Source organism: Podarcis filfolensis (genome assembly GCF_964270895.1).
Source record: "Podarcis filfolensis genome assembly, chromosome: 5".
NCBI lineage: Eukaryota > Metazoa > Chordata > Lepidosauria > Squamata > Lacertidae > Podarcis > Podarcis filfolensis.
Genome location: NC_139608.1, coordinates 23,495,691 through 23,511,850, shown reverse-complemented (window position 1 = coordinate 23,511,850; position 16,160 = coordinate 23,495,691). Strand labels below are relative to the sequence as shown.

At 42.1% G+C, this 16,160-nt stretch overlaps 2 protein-coding genes across 9 annotated transcripts in view; one reads left to right on the top strand and one right to left on the bottom strand.

Moving 5' to 3' along the window:
• MED12L (mediator complex subunit 12L) overlaps window positions 1-16,160 on the top strand; it is a 180,406-nt gene that overhangs the window by 96,763 nt on the left and 67,483 nt on the right. For 3 of the 6 annotated variants that reach the window (XR_014547948.1, XM_083613024.1, XM_083613021.1), the window contains 2 exons: window positions 13,997-14,144; window positions 14,629-14,747. Coding sequence is in view for 5 of the 6 variants with exons in the window: in XM_083613024.1 (XP_083469150.1) it covers window positions 13,997-14,144; window positions 14,629-14,747 (267 nt within the window). In the remaining variant the exon portion in view is untranslated. Of the gene's footprint in view, window positions 1-13,996; window positions 14,145-14,595; window positions 14,748-16,160 lie in introns of all 6 variants that reach the window. The other 3 variants (XM_083613020.1, XM_083613022.1, XM_083613023.1) reach the window with 1 other exon arrangement.
• The window catches only part of P2RY12 (purinergic receptor P2Y12), a 28,744-nt gene continuing 18,351 nt past the window's right edge, over window positions 5,768-16,160 (bottom strand). For all 3 annotated transcript variants that reach the window (XM_083613516.1, XM_083613514.1, XM_083613515.1), the window contains 2 exons: window positions 11,560-12,055; window positions 5,768-7,060 (listed from right to left, as the gene is read on the bottom strand). In XM_083613516.1, coding sequence (XP_083469642.1) covers window positions 6,041-7,060; window positions 11,560-11,685 — 1,146 coding nt within the window. In that variant the 5' untranslated portion in view covers window positions 11,686-12,055 and the 3' untranslated portion in view covers window positions 5,768-6,040. The remainder of the gene's footprint in view (window positions 7,061-11,559; window positions 12,056-16,160) is intronic.

Here is a 16,160-nt window from a genome sequence, read left to right as displayed (position 1 = left end):
TCCCCGCGGCGGGGTGCGCTCCCGTCGTTCGGTCCCAGCGCCTGCCAACCTAGCAGTTCGAAAGCACCCCCGGGTGCAAGTAGATAAATAGGGACCGCTTACCAGCGGGAAGGTAAACGGCATTCCGTGTGCTGCGCTGGCTCGCCAGATGCAGCTTGTCACGCTGGCCATGTGTCCCGGAAGTGTCTGCGGACAGCGCTGGCTCCCGGCCTATAGAGTGAGATGAGCGCACAACCCTAGAGTCTGGCAAGACTGGCCCGTATGGGCAGGGGTACCTTTATCTTTTACCTTTAAGGCTGACCAAACCAAAGGAGCACTACATGTGTTGCCTGGACTAGAACACATTTTTCCAATGAGACACTTGTTTTACCCATTTCCATGGAGTGCTGCAAAGTGCCAGGAGAAAGTCAAGAGCCTTTTTCAATAATGCTTGTAGCAAGGGAACTCTCTATGGAACAGGAACACTAAGTTCCGTTTCTAGTCTGTTTCTGTGGCTTTCTAGACTTTCCCCAGAGTATTAACTATGCTGGACACTAGAACACAGAAGTGTCCACTGTGGTAGATAGAATACAGAAGTGTCTGTTGCGGTGGGTAGCTTGGCTGCCAAACGGTTGCCATCATGGCAATCGCTGAGGGCCCAGGAAGTGATGTCTGGCTACAGGAAGTGAGATCTAGAAGGAACAAGGATGCCATACCATCCTCACAACACTCCTTGCAACCTGGGCTGGTTGGGAGGAAAGTTCTTTGCTGGACATAGAGGGCAATCCAGTTACAGATCTCTCTGTACAGTTGCCAAGTTCTTAATTGCTTGAGTGGTCCTGCTTTCATTTCTGTCCTCCCTGAGTCACATACTCCTTTCTCCCATTTCAGACCACTTGCCTGCTACACTGGTTTTTATTTAGCAGTAATGCTAAGGAAACACTATGTCTCTTACTCTGTGAATTGCCATTTTGGGTTTAATAATGTGCATTATTAGCACCATTTTTAAACCAAAAGTGCATATGTTACAAGTTGGGAGCCAGAGGTGGGTCTCAGGTCTGGATCAACTGAAGTCCACTATGAAAGTAAGTGGTAGCATTTTGCTGGAATTGCAAAGACTTTGCTGTGGATCAATCACTCCTTCCTTCTTTCAGTAGCTCATTATGACGCTCTTTAGTCACCAAAGCAATAAACGCTTTGGAATATAATTAGGAACATACCAGCCTGGTTGTATCAGGCCAAAGGCCCACCCAGTTCAACATTTTGCTTCACATGGTGGCAAGCAAACAAGGCATGAAAGCCCTTTCCTACTGTAATTCCCCAGATATTGAGTGGCACACTGCCATGGTGGAGAACCTCCATCCCTTGGCCTTAAATAGTCCTGGCAGGGGGTTCCAGTTAGGCCTTTCACCCAAGCTGTGGCCACCTGCCCTACACCTGACATCATCCCTGACATGGCTGGGATTGGCTGCACTGCAGTTGGCAGAGTTCGCTGCCAGCGCCAATCAGCTGACGGCCACCGAGACGGAGCCCCTTTGAAGGTTCACTGACATACTGCCTCTGAATGTGCGACTTGCGTAGCAGGTGGAGTGCACTTGTGTGACCTTGCCTATTTCATATAGCAGTCGATGTTTCCAGATTTTCTCTGTGCTCTTTTTAACTTTATGGCACACATACTTCTTCTCCTAAAGCGGCATGTGACGTAGCAGTCATTTGTGCACGGTTAACTGAGTTAACTTTAGCACGGAGACTCAAAGTCTCCTAGAACAAATTTCCCTTACAGCTGCAGTATTTACAAGAATAGGCAGTAGCCTATTTCTGTTCCTTTGGTCACATGAAATCCTGTTTGTGGTCCCCTCTTGAGGAAGCACAGAGGGGAGCGAATTGCACATCAGGGAAACTGTCGCTTCCATTGGCCAATCTGCAAACTTCTGGTGTGAGAAAGGGTTGGCACGGAAAAAAAAAGAAGTAGAAGTGAGAATAAAAATTTAGTCAAGGTTATCATGTGTGGGATAATGCGTTATTTAAGTTTAATCATATGAAACATCTTCAAATTGTAATTATAGGAGACAGTTGATACCTAAAATTCTAATAAACATGGTATGATACTATGAGGTACTTTTGTCTTTTTAATAGCTAAACTTAGTTGTCGTTTAAAGGTCTATGGGGCAGTGTCCTGGAACATGGGACCATGCTCCTGTTGCTGCTGTGCTGCCAGAAGCTAAGGGAGCAATCCTAACACGGTGAGGCCATTGTTGCATCTGCAGTCCTGCCATGTACGACAGCCAGGGCACCAGCTTGGTGCATTTGGGCTGCATTGGGTCAGATGCTTTCACACGACAGCAGGCTCAGTGTGCATTTGGGGGTTTTCTGCTTGCGGCTGCTAATGGGGAATCACACTGGTAGTACAGTGGTACCTCGGGTTAAGAACCTAATTCATTCTGGGGGTCTGTTCTTAACCTGAAACTGTTCTTAACCTGAAGCACCACTTTAGCTAATGGGGCCTCCCGCTGCTGCCGTGCCGCCACTGCACGATTTCTGTTCTCATCCTGAAGCAAAGTTCTTAACCCGAGGTAATATTTCTGGGTTAGCGGAGTCTGTAACCTGAAGCGTATGTAATCCGAGGTACCACTGTACTTCTACTCACATGTTCAATGGGTGGAAGGGGTCCACACCACTAGACTGAAGCTGGTCATCTGTGTTTATGGTTAATAGTTTCTGCTCGCTCTGCTTATATTTCATTTTGTTTCGTTTGCAAAAGCATTACAGAAAATTAGAATGTATGCATATCTGCCTGCCTGCCTGTCATCTTTCTAATATACTCCCTCCCTCCCTCTCTCTGTGAACTTAAGGACACTGTCATTGCAAAACCTTTCACCGGAATAAAAATTGAGTCCTGATTATTTTTTTTTAAAAGCCATCCAATGCAGTATAGAGTCAGAATATATATATTTTTAAAAGGTAGTTTCATGATCTTTAGCCTCTTACTTTGTGGGTGGATTACAAATTTTAATAATTGTTGCTATTCACTGGATCTTTCTATACACTTTTGGAAAATTCTTGCCAGGTTTCTCTAGTGCAAACACGCACACTTTTGTATTTCTCATTTTGATTTCAGTTAAGTGTTTTCGTTTCTCAGCCGTATATTATATTCATTTTAAATTTTTATGTTGTGAACTGCTCTGTGATCTTTGGATGAAGGGTGGTATATAAATTTAATTAAACAACAACAACTGGATATTTACCGTATTTTTCGCACCATAGGGCGCACCGGACCATAGGGCGCACCCAGTTTTTAGGGGGGGAAATCAAGAAAAAAAATATTTCCCCCCCCAGCCCCAAAGAGCAGCGTACAGGCTGCGCACAACCTCTCCCTGCTGGAGGAGTTGCGCGCGGCTATGGCACAAGCCAAGGCAGTGAGCAGGATGGATCCCGCTCATTGTTTTGGCTTCCCCTTTAGCCCCGTGCATCTTCTCCCTCCCGGGAGAGGCTGCGTGGGGCTGAAGAATCCATAGCCCCGTGCAGCCTCTCCTTGCTGGGAGACGCTGTGCAGAGCTTTCCTGGCTTTTCTGGGAGGTGGGGGGGGATTCCCTCACCTCTCGCAAAAGCCCGCAGAAGCCGCACAACCCCTTTAAAGAGATCGCGGCTTCTCCTGGCTTTTCTGGGAGGTGGGAGAAGCAACTGATGCGGCCAGTCAGTCCCTTCTCCCTCCTGGGGAAAAGCCCGCAAGAGCACACGGAGCTTGTGTGCGGCTCTTGGGGGCTTTTCCCGACTGCCTCCCCCCTGCATTCGCTCCATAGGACGCACACACATTTTCCCTTGCTTTTTAGGAGAGAAAAAGTGCGTCCTATGGTGCGAAAAATACGGTAATTTTGCACTGTGAAACTAAAGGAAAGTTCTGTGTGAAAATCATCAGCACTGTCTGAGAAGTTTTTTCACAGTAGTATGATATTAGGTAATAATATTAACCAGGAAATTTTGAAATTGTGTCATTTCCTACAAAAAAAGTGTTGCTTCCTATTTTCGGGATCTTCAGTGCAGCTTTCTTATTTTAATAAGGTGAGGTTATAGTTAGTGCCCTAACATCAGCCTAAAACTGCCTTGTGGTTGAGAAATGACAATTCTTTCTAGGAATGCTTAGCAGCTAGGCTAAGATCACAGTGGAACATTTTTTCAGCTGAAGGGATGCATTCTTTCTTGGTTAACTTTCTGGGCATGCCAGCAGTAGGTGGGACCAAAAGTGAAATAAGTGGGTAGGGCCACTACACAACCTTAGTTACCAGTTCAGCCTGAAGAAAATACATTTGTCCATAAGTTCCTCCACAGTCCTTGCATTTACTTTTGTGAGAGTCTTGCAAGAAGCAGCAAACTTTATAACAGAAACAAGCTGCGGTCCTGACAGAATAACTTTTATTCCCTAAATGCCTCTGTCTGATAAAGCTCAAGCATTACTCATTTTAAAGTGAACTTTTGACACATTTGCAAGTCCTAGTTGGTTTACAACAAGCTGTTCGTTAATGTGCAAGCATGCAACAAGAGAATGATGGCTCTGATGTGATTCAGAAAAAGGAAACAACTTCTGTACATTCACCATTGTTAAATCATTGTGACAGCTACATCCTAGAACCAAAGTACAATGCTTTGGTTTTTTAAACAAACAAACAAGCAATCAATCAAACAAACAAACAAACAAACAAACAAACATAGGAGGCAGAAAGATATATAGGGTTGTATCCAATGCTACTCAAGAGTAGACCCATTGAAATTAATGGGCACGGCTAACTTAGGTCCATTAATTTCAGTGGATCTACTCTAAGTGGAACTTAGTTGGATTCAGTGCATGGTAAGGAACTGCCAACATGGTCTCGAAGTAAGCACCCAAGAGATTGTGATACCTACTTGGGTTGGTTACACAAAGCAAGGCTTCAAAACCATGAAGCAGAATAAAAAAAAAAAATTTTCTTTCCAGTAGCACCTTAAAGACCAACTAAGTTAGTTCTTGGTATGAGCTTTCGTGTGCATGCACACTTCGTCAGATACGTATCTGACGAAGTGTGCATGCACACGAAAGCTCATACCAAGAACTAACTTAGTTGGTCTTTAAGGTGCTACTGGAAAGAAAATTTTTTTTTTTTTTGTTTTGACTATGGCAGACCAACACGGCTACCTATCTGTAACTGGAACTATGAAGCAGAATATTATCATTAAAAAGCCCAAATGTGTACTAAGCTAAAAGGCCCTTTAATTTTACTTATTTATATAATTTTAGTAACTTAGGGTAGGGACGCGGGTGGCGCTGTGGTCTAAACCACAGAGCTTAGGCCTTGCTGATCAGAAGGTTGGTGGTTCGAATCCCCATGACGGTCTGAGCGCCTGTTGTTCGGTTCCAGCTCCTGCCCACCTAGCAGTTCAAAAGCACATCAAGTGCAAGTAGATAAATAGGTACTGCTCTGGCGGGAAGGTAAACGGCGTTTCCGTGTGCTGCTCTGGTTCTCCAGAAGCTGTTTGGTCATGCTGGCCACATGACCCGGAAGCTGTCTGCGGACAAACGCTAGCTTCCTCGACCTATAGAGCAAGATGAGCACACAACTCCAGAGTCATCCGCAACTGGACCTAACGGTCAGGGGTACCTTTACCTTTAATGACTTAGGGTGCAGTCAACAATTGCCCTTCCCACTTTGCCATTGCAGGCTGCTGAATCCCCGTAAAACCTTGGGCACTGGATCTGAAGCAGCCCATGGAATGTGTAACTACTAATGACATTACCAGACTTCGGAGAGTACGCAACTGTGTTTTTATGAATATCGATTTATTTTGTGCACTTTTAGTATTAGAAATGCTTCTGCCAACTCATCCAGTTTTATTTTCAGTGTCCCGTAGCTATATTAAACAGGAAAAGGCAGGAGATGTTCTCATTCAGCAGCTTGTTGTTAGTATCACAGACTACATGTGATTCATGATTTCAGTAGAAGCACAAACACAGATTCACTTCTAAAGCTAATGTGTGTATTGAAGAGCGTGCTAAACAGCCTTGGCTGTATTATATGGAATTCTTGTTGGTCTACATTGGTGTCGTTTCATCGTCAGTAGTTTCTGTAGTTTGATCTCGTCTTGTTTTGGTTGCACATTTCCACAGTACATTTAGGAGAGACTTTCTGAAGGATTTACAGAGGGCAAAATATATGAATGGATCTAGGCACGCATTCAGAGAAGTCAGCCATAAGGTGCTCTCTTTTATGTAATACAGTGTGTTCTGGGTGGAGCACCGAAAAACATCTCTTGTTTGGCTTAAAGTATAAGGAATTCTGGCAAAATGGAATGGCACAAAGCAAATGAAAAACACACCAATTATGATGAAAACTTTGATATTTACAGTCTTTTTGTTTGCTTGCCCGGTGCGTCTTGTCCTTTGATAGGATTTGTAGAGTTCTTTCGTTATCAGTGTGTAGCATACGACAATGATGACTAAATTAACCCAGAAGATAAACTGGCAGGCATAGTTAACAATTTCATGCCACAGTAGCCCAAAGTCAGACTTCAGGTCAGCGCATTTCTTCACATTCTCGCGTGTTGGCTTCTTGTCTGTCAGAATCATGTTTGGAAGCGACAGAGAGAACATAAGTATCCAGATAACTGCGGAGAGAATCTTAGCTCCTGATAAATTCCTGGTGCTGGATGACTTGAAGGGCCTGGCAGTTTTCAAATAGCGATCAATGGTTATAAGGCCCAAGAAAATAATGCTGATGTACATGGTAAAGTAAAATATTACCTGCGTCACCTTGCAAACAAACCCTCTTAATTCCCAGGACACCAGGTTTGCATCGCTGAGAATTTTGAACGGAAATGTTAGGATCATGAGGATGTCGGAAATGACTGTGTTCTTGAGAAAGATGATAAAATTTGACTTGCTGGATATTTGGAAAAAGACTCCCATGGCCAGTCCGTTCATAATGATACCCACAAGGAAGATAAAAGTGTACAACAAGGGAAAAAGAACTTGATTCATCCTGTTGGTGGTGCTGCAGTTGCTGAAGTTTCCAGGAGAGCTGTACTCTGGTTTCATTTGGGCTTTATTTTCTTCCTACCAAAGCAAAAGGAGCAGATAAGTCACATTATTTCAGCAAATGTTATTCACTTCAGTGGAACTTAATAAATGTGGACAACCTTTTAAGCATAAAAAAGCCCTGTTATGAGGTAGAGAACACAGACAACCTGCATGCTTAAGTAAAAATAACAGAGAAACTTCATATCTGTTATGTATAAACATGGCAGGTACCTACTAGCTTTTTCACATTACTTGTTTTCACGTTTCCAAAACTGGTCTCAGCAACCCAAGCATCAAGGTGGAATCCATTCTTTCAGGAAGATTCACTGGCCTACGTGCACGGCAGCTTTCCACTATATCAAAGCAGGCTAAGTCCCTGCTTGCAGATAGGTCCCCCACTCCAAATAGCACACTATTTTGAGCCATGGGAGACTGTGTACCTTCTCACGTGCATCTAAATAATACAAGATGTGCTAATGTTAAGTTCCTTTATAATAAGCCGATGACTTCCCCACATTCAATTGTGGAAGTGTAGACTTTAAGTAGGAACTCCTTCCAGGATGAGGTGCAGACTTTGCCATTAGTTCCTGATGTGTCTTAGGAACTGGGCCAAAACTGGTCCAAATCCTTAAGGAGTCAGAACCGAAATGGAGGAAGATCATGTGGTGATGTAAACCACACAAGGTGATGTTAAGCTAGACCTTTCCTCCCTGACTTTCACTTTTTCTTGTGTAAGTCTTAGTGGAAAGTATTGTATTTTCCCGTCTATAAGACACCCCATGTATAAGACACCCCCTAATTTTTGACATTATTTTAAAGGAAAAAAATGTAGTCTTATACAACGAAAAATACGGTATATTTCCAAGAGTACTGTGCTATCGCTGGCCAGCTTTTCTGTATATTGCTGGGGCCACCTTGTGGTTGATGCTAAATAAGAACATGCATATCTCTTACTGGAATGACAGATCTGGTGCACACATTGATGTATTTATTTCCAAATGAAGGTTTAGTCTTGAATTCCCTTCCTTGGATTTATATTATTGGACTTAGTTTCTACTGAATGGATTGGAGGAGAGCAATATTTGTTTACTAGGCCACACAACAAATGTCCTTTGGGTGATTCATAAGAAGTAAAATAATAAAACTTTTAAATACAATACAGTGGTACCTCGGGTTAAGTACTTAATTCGTTCTGGAGGTCTGTTCTTAACCTGAAACTGTTCTTAACCTGAAGCACCACTTTAGCTAATGGGGTCTCCTGCTGCCGCCACGCCAGCACCGCATGATTTCTGTTCTCATCCTGAAGCAAAGTTCTTAACCCGAGGTATTAGCGGAGTCTGTAACCTGAAGCGTATATAACCTGAAGTGTATGTAACCCGAGGTACCACTGTAATTTGTAAACAAATGGTAGCATAAAACTTGTTAACCTGCAGACGAAGAGGTAAAACCAGTCACACATCAGACTTAAAAGCTCAGATTTTAAGTCACAAACAATTTTAAAGGCCTGGTCAATTCTATACATACGTCTGTGGGAGTAACTCCTATAGAACTTGGTGTGACTGACTTCTGAGCAGGCATGTGTACATTGTGCTGCCAGTGAACCATGTTACTTGGATAAGGAAGTTGAAACCTTATATTAGACTCCTGAAATTATGGCATAAATAGATTAAGTAGTTTCAGAATGTCTTAGTGTTTATATTATTTTACACTAATATTCCTATTGACTTTTATGTTCAACTGTCCCCTACATAGCGTAGCCAGGGCTAAATTCCTGGGTCCTGCTTTACTGCGCTTGGTTGGCAGGCCTGTTGAGTCACACGCCGCACTGCTTTTGCAGGATACAGATCCTTCTGTAACTCTGCAGGTGGCGAGATTTCTAAATGCGGTTATCTCACACTCAAAAACCACCAAAAACCAACAACAACATCAAAACTAATCGAACTGTTATGATGAGAGTGCATGTCGGAGTTCGTCTTCAGTTTTCCTTTTCTGTGATCTGTCCCTTGGAGCTCTCCTGGCCCCAAGCTGTCACTTGGCTCTGCTCAATGACCCACCCTTGCATCGTGGTGTTCACCTCCTGCTGTCGGATATATCTGTTTTTATGTCCCTGTGTTTTTATGTTTGTACATATTTTATGGGCTAATAGCCGTAAAAATTAAAGTAACCTATTGACTTTTTAATTTGAAAAAATGATTTGCATAATTGGTATAGAACAGGAATTCTCTGACATTCCTCTTTGTTTTTAACCTAAAATAAAATGCCAAGACAAAGAAATGTAATTTGGAGTAAAATAAGCCACTGTCTCCGGTTCAGACATAATGCTGTTTTTATTCCAAGTTCCAATTAGTAAACCAAGAACAAACCTTGAATTCACATAAAAACAGTAGAAGAGACTGCTGGTTCAAGCAAATGACTCATCTAGCTCAGCATCCTGTTCTTACGGGGTCAGCAGATGCCTATGGAAAGCCTCTAAGCATGTTCTGAGCGCAGTAACACTTTCTCCCCTTGCAGTTTCCAGGAACTGGAATTCAGAAGCAAAATGCCTCCAAAGAGTACAGCCATTGTGTGTTTTGTTTGCAGTGAAACAAACCTCAACCTCTAGTTAGGACATAATGCTAAGCCAGGGATTATGGCATGGTTTGTTGCCCCAACTCGAACCAAAATAGGAGCAAAATGGGAATTATCTAGGTATTTTTTTGTAAACTATTAGATATGGTTCATGGCTCATGGAGTTGGGAGCACAGAGGGCTCCACTCAACTGAGTCTTCCATGTGCATCCACTGGACACATTTTTTAATGACTAAGTGTGCCTCCAGTCTGTCAGCATTTTGTGGGGTGGGGCCTGGGGTCCAGATCATACTGTAAATTTAGGTTCACTCAGTTAAAGCACTATTGTCCTAGCATAGCAGATCCATTTTTTAAAAAAAACACACACACCCCGACTTCTTGTTTGGAAACTGACTGGGAAGTGCCTTGAAAAGTGTAGGAATGATGAATGATTAATAAGACGACATGCAAGCAAACTCAGGAAAAATGCAAGATGAATGCTCATAGGCTTACAAGCGCCTCACAACAAATAATAAAAGTACAATCTAAGAATTACAAGAAAATAAGAATGAATGTTAAATCAATGAATAGGGTTTTTTGGGTTTTTTGGAGGAGCCTTAAGCGTTAAGGAGATAAAGCATGTATCTATCAGAGGGTGTCCTCTATTTGAAAGCGAACAAGGTGTTGAGTCAAGGTGACAAACAAGGAAGAGAAGGGGCCTTGAAGTTGCCCAGCCACTGTTACCACCTGGATTGTGCAAGCACTCTGGTTGCAGTCTTCTCCACTGTGATGAGCTCCGTTGTATTTCTGTTATATTAATTCTTTCTAAGTTTGCATCTAATGAATATGAATCAGCACATGCAAATTTCGTGTGGATCTATTTCACCTTTTGCCCTCTCTGTTGATGATGCATTTCCTCTCTCTCTCTTTTTTGGCCACTCATAAATGTCTACTGTACTCATAGAAGAGGTTTACCCTAGGCTTTTTGATTTGCACTTTTATGTGTATTCAGAGAATGGTTCCCATCGGGAGAAGCATTTGCTTCTGAATTGTATAGGGAGAGCATAGAAAAAACATATATTTCTGCAGAAGGGCAGACCTGATTTGCAGCAGCCAGGAGTGGGTGAATAAAAAACGATACTTACCTGGAGATGTCAAAATATTTATAAAGAGATTAGCTCCATGCAACTTCACTTCCTCATCTTACAGTAGCTTTATTACAAAATCTGCTCAGCACACATTTTCAAGCAGAAAACATTAGAAACCATAGAAGTGCCCAAGCTATTTTAATCTTAAGTGGAATTTTTCAAGAACAAATGAGCAGAGAAGTGGCAGTATGCATGCTTTTAGAATGTTTAGGTAAAGGTAAAGGGACCCCTGACTGTTAGGTCCAGTTGCGGACGACTCTGGGGTTGCGGCGCTCATCTCGCTTTATTGGCCGAGGCAGCCAGCGTACAGATTCCGGGTCATGTGGCCAGCATGACTAAGCCGCTTCTGGCAAACCAGAGCAGCGCATGGAAACACCGTTTACCTTCCCGCCGGAGCGGTTCCTATTTATCTACTTGCACTTTGACGTACTTTCGAACTAGAATGTCTGCAACTATGTAAAAGATAGCTAATCTTTGTGTTTTTTCCCCTTTTCTGCATATCTATATAGCCTAAATAGATTACTGTTTGAAACAGGAATGTTTCATGTTTGCTTTCAGCTATAAGTGCAGGTGATTGTCACATTAAATATATTTGACCTCTATAAATGATAGTTGCATACTTGGCCCTCTGTAAATTCTATGACTGATAGTTGCCTAGCATTTTACACCAAAACATGGCACACAAGCATTGTAACTTTCGTGCCTTTTTACATATTGCAGGACTTAAAAAATATATATAGCACAATAAAGTTTGCATGAAACATAGCAGGAAAATAAGTAACTGGCTGATGTACAGAATGCAGGGGCAAATAAAAATTACAGTAGAAATTATAAAGTTACCTTGATCAGCTGCAGAAAAAAGAGATCTTGGGCTTTCTTGTTTTGGATGGTTGCATTTGCTGGAAGTGAAAGTGTGCTGTTCTCAGTTGTCTTCTCTTTTTGTCTAGGTGTGTGACTGATTGTCATGAGGCAATATTCACTTAGTAGACTTCATCAGCAAAAAAATATCCGTCCCATGCAGAAAGGAGCCCAAGCGAGTGAATCAGAACAGGCAAAGAGGAAGTACTGGGCTTAAGTCCTTAGGATGCGCTCTGATTTTAAGCAGCTGGAATAGAGGCAGTTTCAAATTCCAAGTGACAGCTTCAGTTTCTTTCTCCCGAAAGGAAATATTTATTTTTTTTAGTTAAGGAAAGAATATATATATGTTGCAAAGTACAGTCCCATTATTCCAAGGTAGACACACTGAAGTCTATGGTGCTCCCCTAGAACAGTTCTGAGATCAGTTTTAGTAGATTCTGGCATTCGCTCTCCAATGTAAATCAGCTAAGTAACAGTTCTGCAAAACAAAAAGCACGCACCATAATGTAATTTAAAAGCTTTTTGGCAGGAACTAGGTTGTGCAACTTAACCACATTAACATAATAAATGTCCTTCTGATTTGTGGAAGATAAGATTACATCCCTTTCAGAATAGATGCAGTGCCATACTTTTTTAAAATGAGTATTGTTTGCCTAGGCAACAGTTGCTAGGGCAATTTTTATCACTTTAAAGAGATGGTATTTCTGTAGAACTCATCCGTCCCTGTTCAAACTGAACAAGATTACTATTGATCTGTACTATGCAGAAACTAACCTCCTTAACACTTTAAAATCCTCAAGAGAAATTTACAACAGAACAGGAGTCTGGAAATTGAGAAAACCGGACACCTCTTCAGAGCCAGGGCTACCATTATTCCTCATACTTGTATCCTGTGTTTCCTCCCAGTAGGGGCACAGGGTGGCTAATGATTCAATTTAAAAAGAAAATGTTAAGAGCATCATAATATCATAAACCAGTATGGCATAGACTGGTTAGAGTGTTGGAGACATATACAAATAAATAAAATAAATATACAAAATGGCAGTAACATCAAGAAAGTAAATCACGCTCCAAGGGGCTGGTTGTGTGGTTTTTGTTTTTGTTTATAGTTAATGCTTAAATGAGGCTAACATGGAGGTGGGGGGAAGCCGAGTGTCCTTTGAGAGGGATTTCCACAGTTGTGGTGAGGGGCCACCACCGAGAATGCCCTGTCTTGTGTCATTGCCTGCCCAACAGAAGTTACAGTCAGAATAATAAGTAGGCCATTCTCAGCAGATTTTAATAGATGGGGCAGTAGCTGGAGAAGGCAATGTCTGGGGTGTACTTGGGTTCCATGTTGTTTAGAGCTTTATGTACTAGGTCCAGAAGTTCGCAAGAAATCTGGAGTTGTGATTTGAGATCAGGCAGTTGCATTCTGCAGTAGCTGCAGTCCCACAAAGAGCAGTAATCTGTCCAGGAACAGAAGACCATAAGATGAGCCTGCTGGCCCATCTATTTCCAGCATCCTTTTCCCACAGTGGCCTTTTATCTTTTATCTTCCCTGCAAATATTCCACTCATTTTTGAGAATGTCCTCTTTTGGAAATGAGATGTAACCAAGTTGGGCTTTCTTGGCAATCCTCCAGTTACAAATAGGTAGAATTTAATAGTAGTGCAGGCCGCGGCCATTTTATGCGTGTCTGATTGACACGAGACCACGCACATGCTCATCACTGCTGAACCGGAAGTGGCCTGAAAATGGCGCAGCGCGGGCTTATGCGCGCTCTGCCGATGTGCAAGGGGGTCAGGAACGGAACCCCCGTTCAAAATTACCTCCTCCCCTGTGGTTAATTTCATGTATTGAATAGATAAAAAGAGAAGTGACTTATGAAAGGAATAGAATTCGGTTAAAGTAATGAAATGCGAAAGCAATGTGTGCATTCTGTTTGTATATGCGCCTCTTTTTTATATACAAGTTTGTGTGCAGCAGTGGTGTGGTGGTTAGAAAAATGGTCTAGGACCTGGGAGACCAGGATTCAAATCCCTACTCAGCCATGAGCCTCACTGGCTGACTTTGGAGTCACTGGGAGACCACTGTCACTCATCCTAACCTATATCACAGGTTTGTTGAGAGGATTAAATGGGGAGGAAGTCAACCCATTTGCTACCTTCAGCTGCTTGGAGGACAGGCAGGATATAAATGTAATAAACAAATAAATGACATTTACACTTCGTTAAGATCTGCTTTCTCTTTATGTAAGTCCCTGAGATACACTTTTCAACGTGTTAAGCAAAGCTCCGATTTGTTTTTTCTGCAGCTTTTCATCCAACGTTACCTCGTCCTACTACATTATTCTCACAATTCTTTACTAAGATGTCCCTGTTTTCCGTTTCCTATCCAGCTTCCTCTTGATTTATTGTATTTTCTCTTTGATTAAAAGGATGAATCTTCAAGTCATGAATGTAACCAGCGCATGATTCTTCTTTATGGTGTTGGCAAGGAACGTGAAGAGGCAAGGCATCAGTTAAAGAAGATTACCAAAGATATCTTGAAAATCCTAAATAAGAAAAGCACTACAGAAACAAGCGGTAATTACCCGAATGCCCATTGCTGAGCTTTCATTGTCCTTTTAAAACCAGGATAGAGGGAGTTATGAGAAGCAACCTTATGAACTCTGCAGAATCATCATGTCTGAATTATCCTGTTCAAGGCAGCCAAATATTTTCTGTTGTTTTTCATGTAGCATGACACATAAACCATTTAAACTATATTTATAGCTGTCTTTCATGACACATTAAACAACTTAAGTATGTATCGGTGTTAATAGCCTTCTTGATAAGAACTTGCACTCTCATGCTCAAGCTTTAGAACCAAATTAATTTGTTTGCTATTTTTTTAAAAAAATATTTAGTTTAGTTCAGTCTTCTAAAAAAACAATGACGTTCTAAATATAGAATGTGTTTGCAGTTTTCCCCTGGCAATGTTGCATGCAATGAAAATTTATGTTTTTTATTCTCAAATAAATCTTTGTTGGATTAGACTTTGCCGTAAACTGTGCAAAAAATGTTTTAGCTGGAGAAGAAGGGCAGAAAGTCAAGAAGAACAAACAGGAAACCTTTCCGACATTAGAGACTGTGTTTACAAAACTGCAACAGCTTTCATACTTCGATCAGCATCAAGTGACATGTCAGGTATTTTCCACTGTAGAAATTGCAATCTTTTCCATTTCTGTGTTGAAGTTTCAGTCGTAATATAAAGTGTGCATGAACTGGAGAAAAGGGGGGGAGCAGTGGCGTAGCGTGGGGGGTGCAGGGGGGGCCGGCCGCAGAGGGCGCAACATCTGGGGGTTAGGGTTAGGGGCGCAAATCCACGGGTTAGGGGGCACAAATCCATGGGTTAGGGGGCGCAAATTACTTGCCTTGCCCCGGGTGCTGACAACCCACGCTACGCCACTGGGGAGGAGGAAGATGGAAGAGTAGAGATTTGGGGCTCATCCATATTGTTGTTTAATGTGGATGGTAAGTTTCCTGTACCTGCATTAATTATCCATTGTCCATATAAGGTTCTCCTCCAACTCGTCACTTTCCCACATTTTGTTGCCCCTCAGTCTAGATTTTCTCATTGTTGTTGGAGTCTCCATGGTATGAGAAAAATTGGATTGAGGGAGGGGAAGGTGTGTGGTGATTTGGAGGAGAACATCAAATGGACAAGAATTAATGGAGGTACAGGAAGCTTGCTATACACACAGTATGAATGGGCCCTTTGTGTGCTTACAGAAAATGCATTCCTAAAGGAATGTGTTGCAAAGAGATTCTTCAGTCTGGCTATGGAAGGGTGGGTGGGAGGGAGGGAGGAAGAAGGGGGAAGAAGTTCCAGGCTTACAGAGCAGCCTGACTAGTATCTTGCTAAATCTGTAGAGAATTCAGTCTGCAATCACATATGGTTTATTTTGCCCCAGGAATGTCTCATAGAGCCTTTTAATGACAATTCATATAATCACTATGTAAACTGGTCTCCACCACATGTCTCTTTAAGTAAGATTCCACAGCTGCTATGTTTTTAAGAATGTGTTGATACATACGTTGGCCACGTGGAAAAACAGCCAGAACCAGATTTCAAAATTCCAAAGGCTCTCACAGTCAGTCAGTAAAAGCTGGAGGTTCTTGCCGGCATGTCAAATGAATTGGTAAAGAGATGCTGCATATTTGCAAGCTTTTATCGGTAGTTCTTCCACTGTGTTTTGGCAATCAGAAATCTAGGCAGGTAATCTTTTATTTCAGGATCAACTGTGTTACCGTAGTCTATCTTGGAGCAGTGGTTTTCTTTGGGATGCATTGCACATTAATAACTTCCTTATGTGCACTTTGAGGCAAGAAAGACTGGAACAATTCTAGGATTTCATGAGGAACACCATTAGCACTATCCTTAGCCAGCTGAAAAGTGACCTTTAGATTTCAATTAGAAATACAAACGGTCATGCAAAGAGGTGTTCCCATTTAAGCAGGTAGCATGAAGTAGGAACCCCATTAATGAAAAGGAAAGAAGTATCCAGCCTCTTCTGGGTGGATTTCCTCGTTCTCTGACTTCCTCTGTGCTAATCTGTC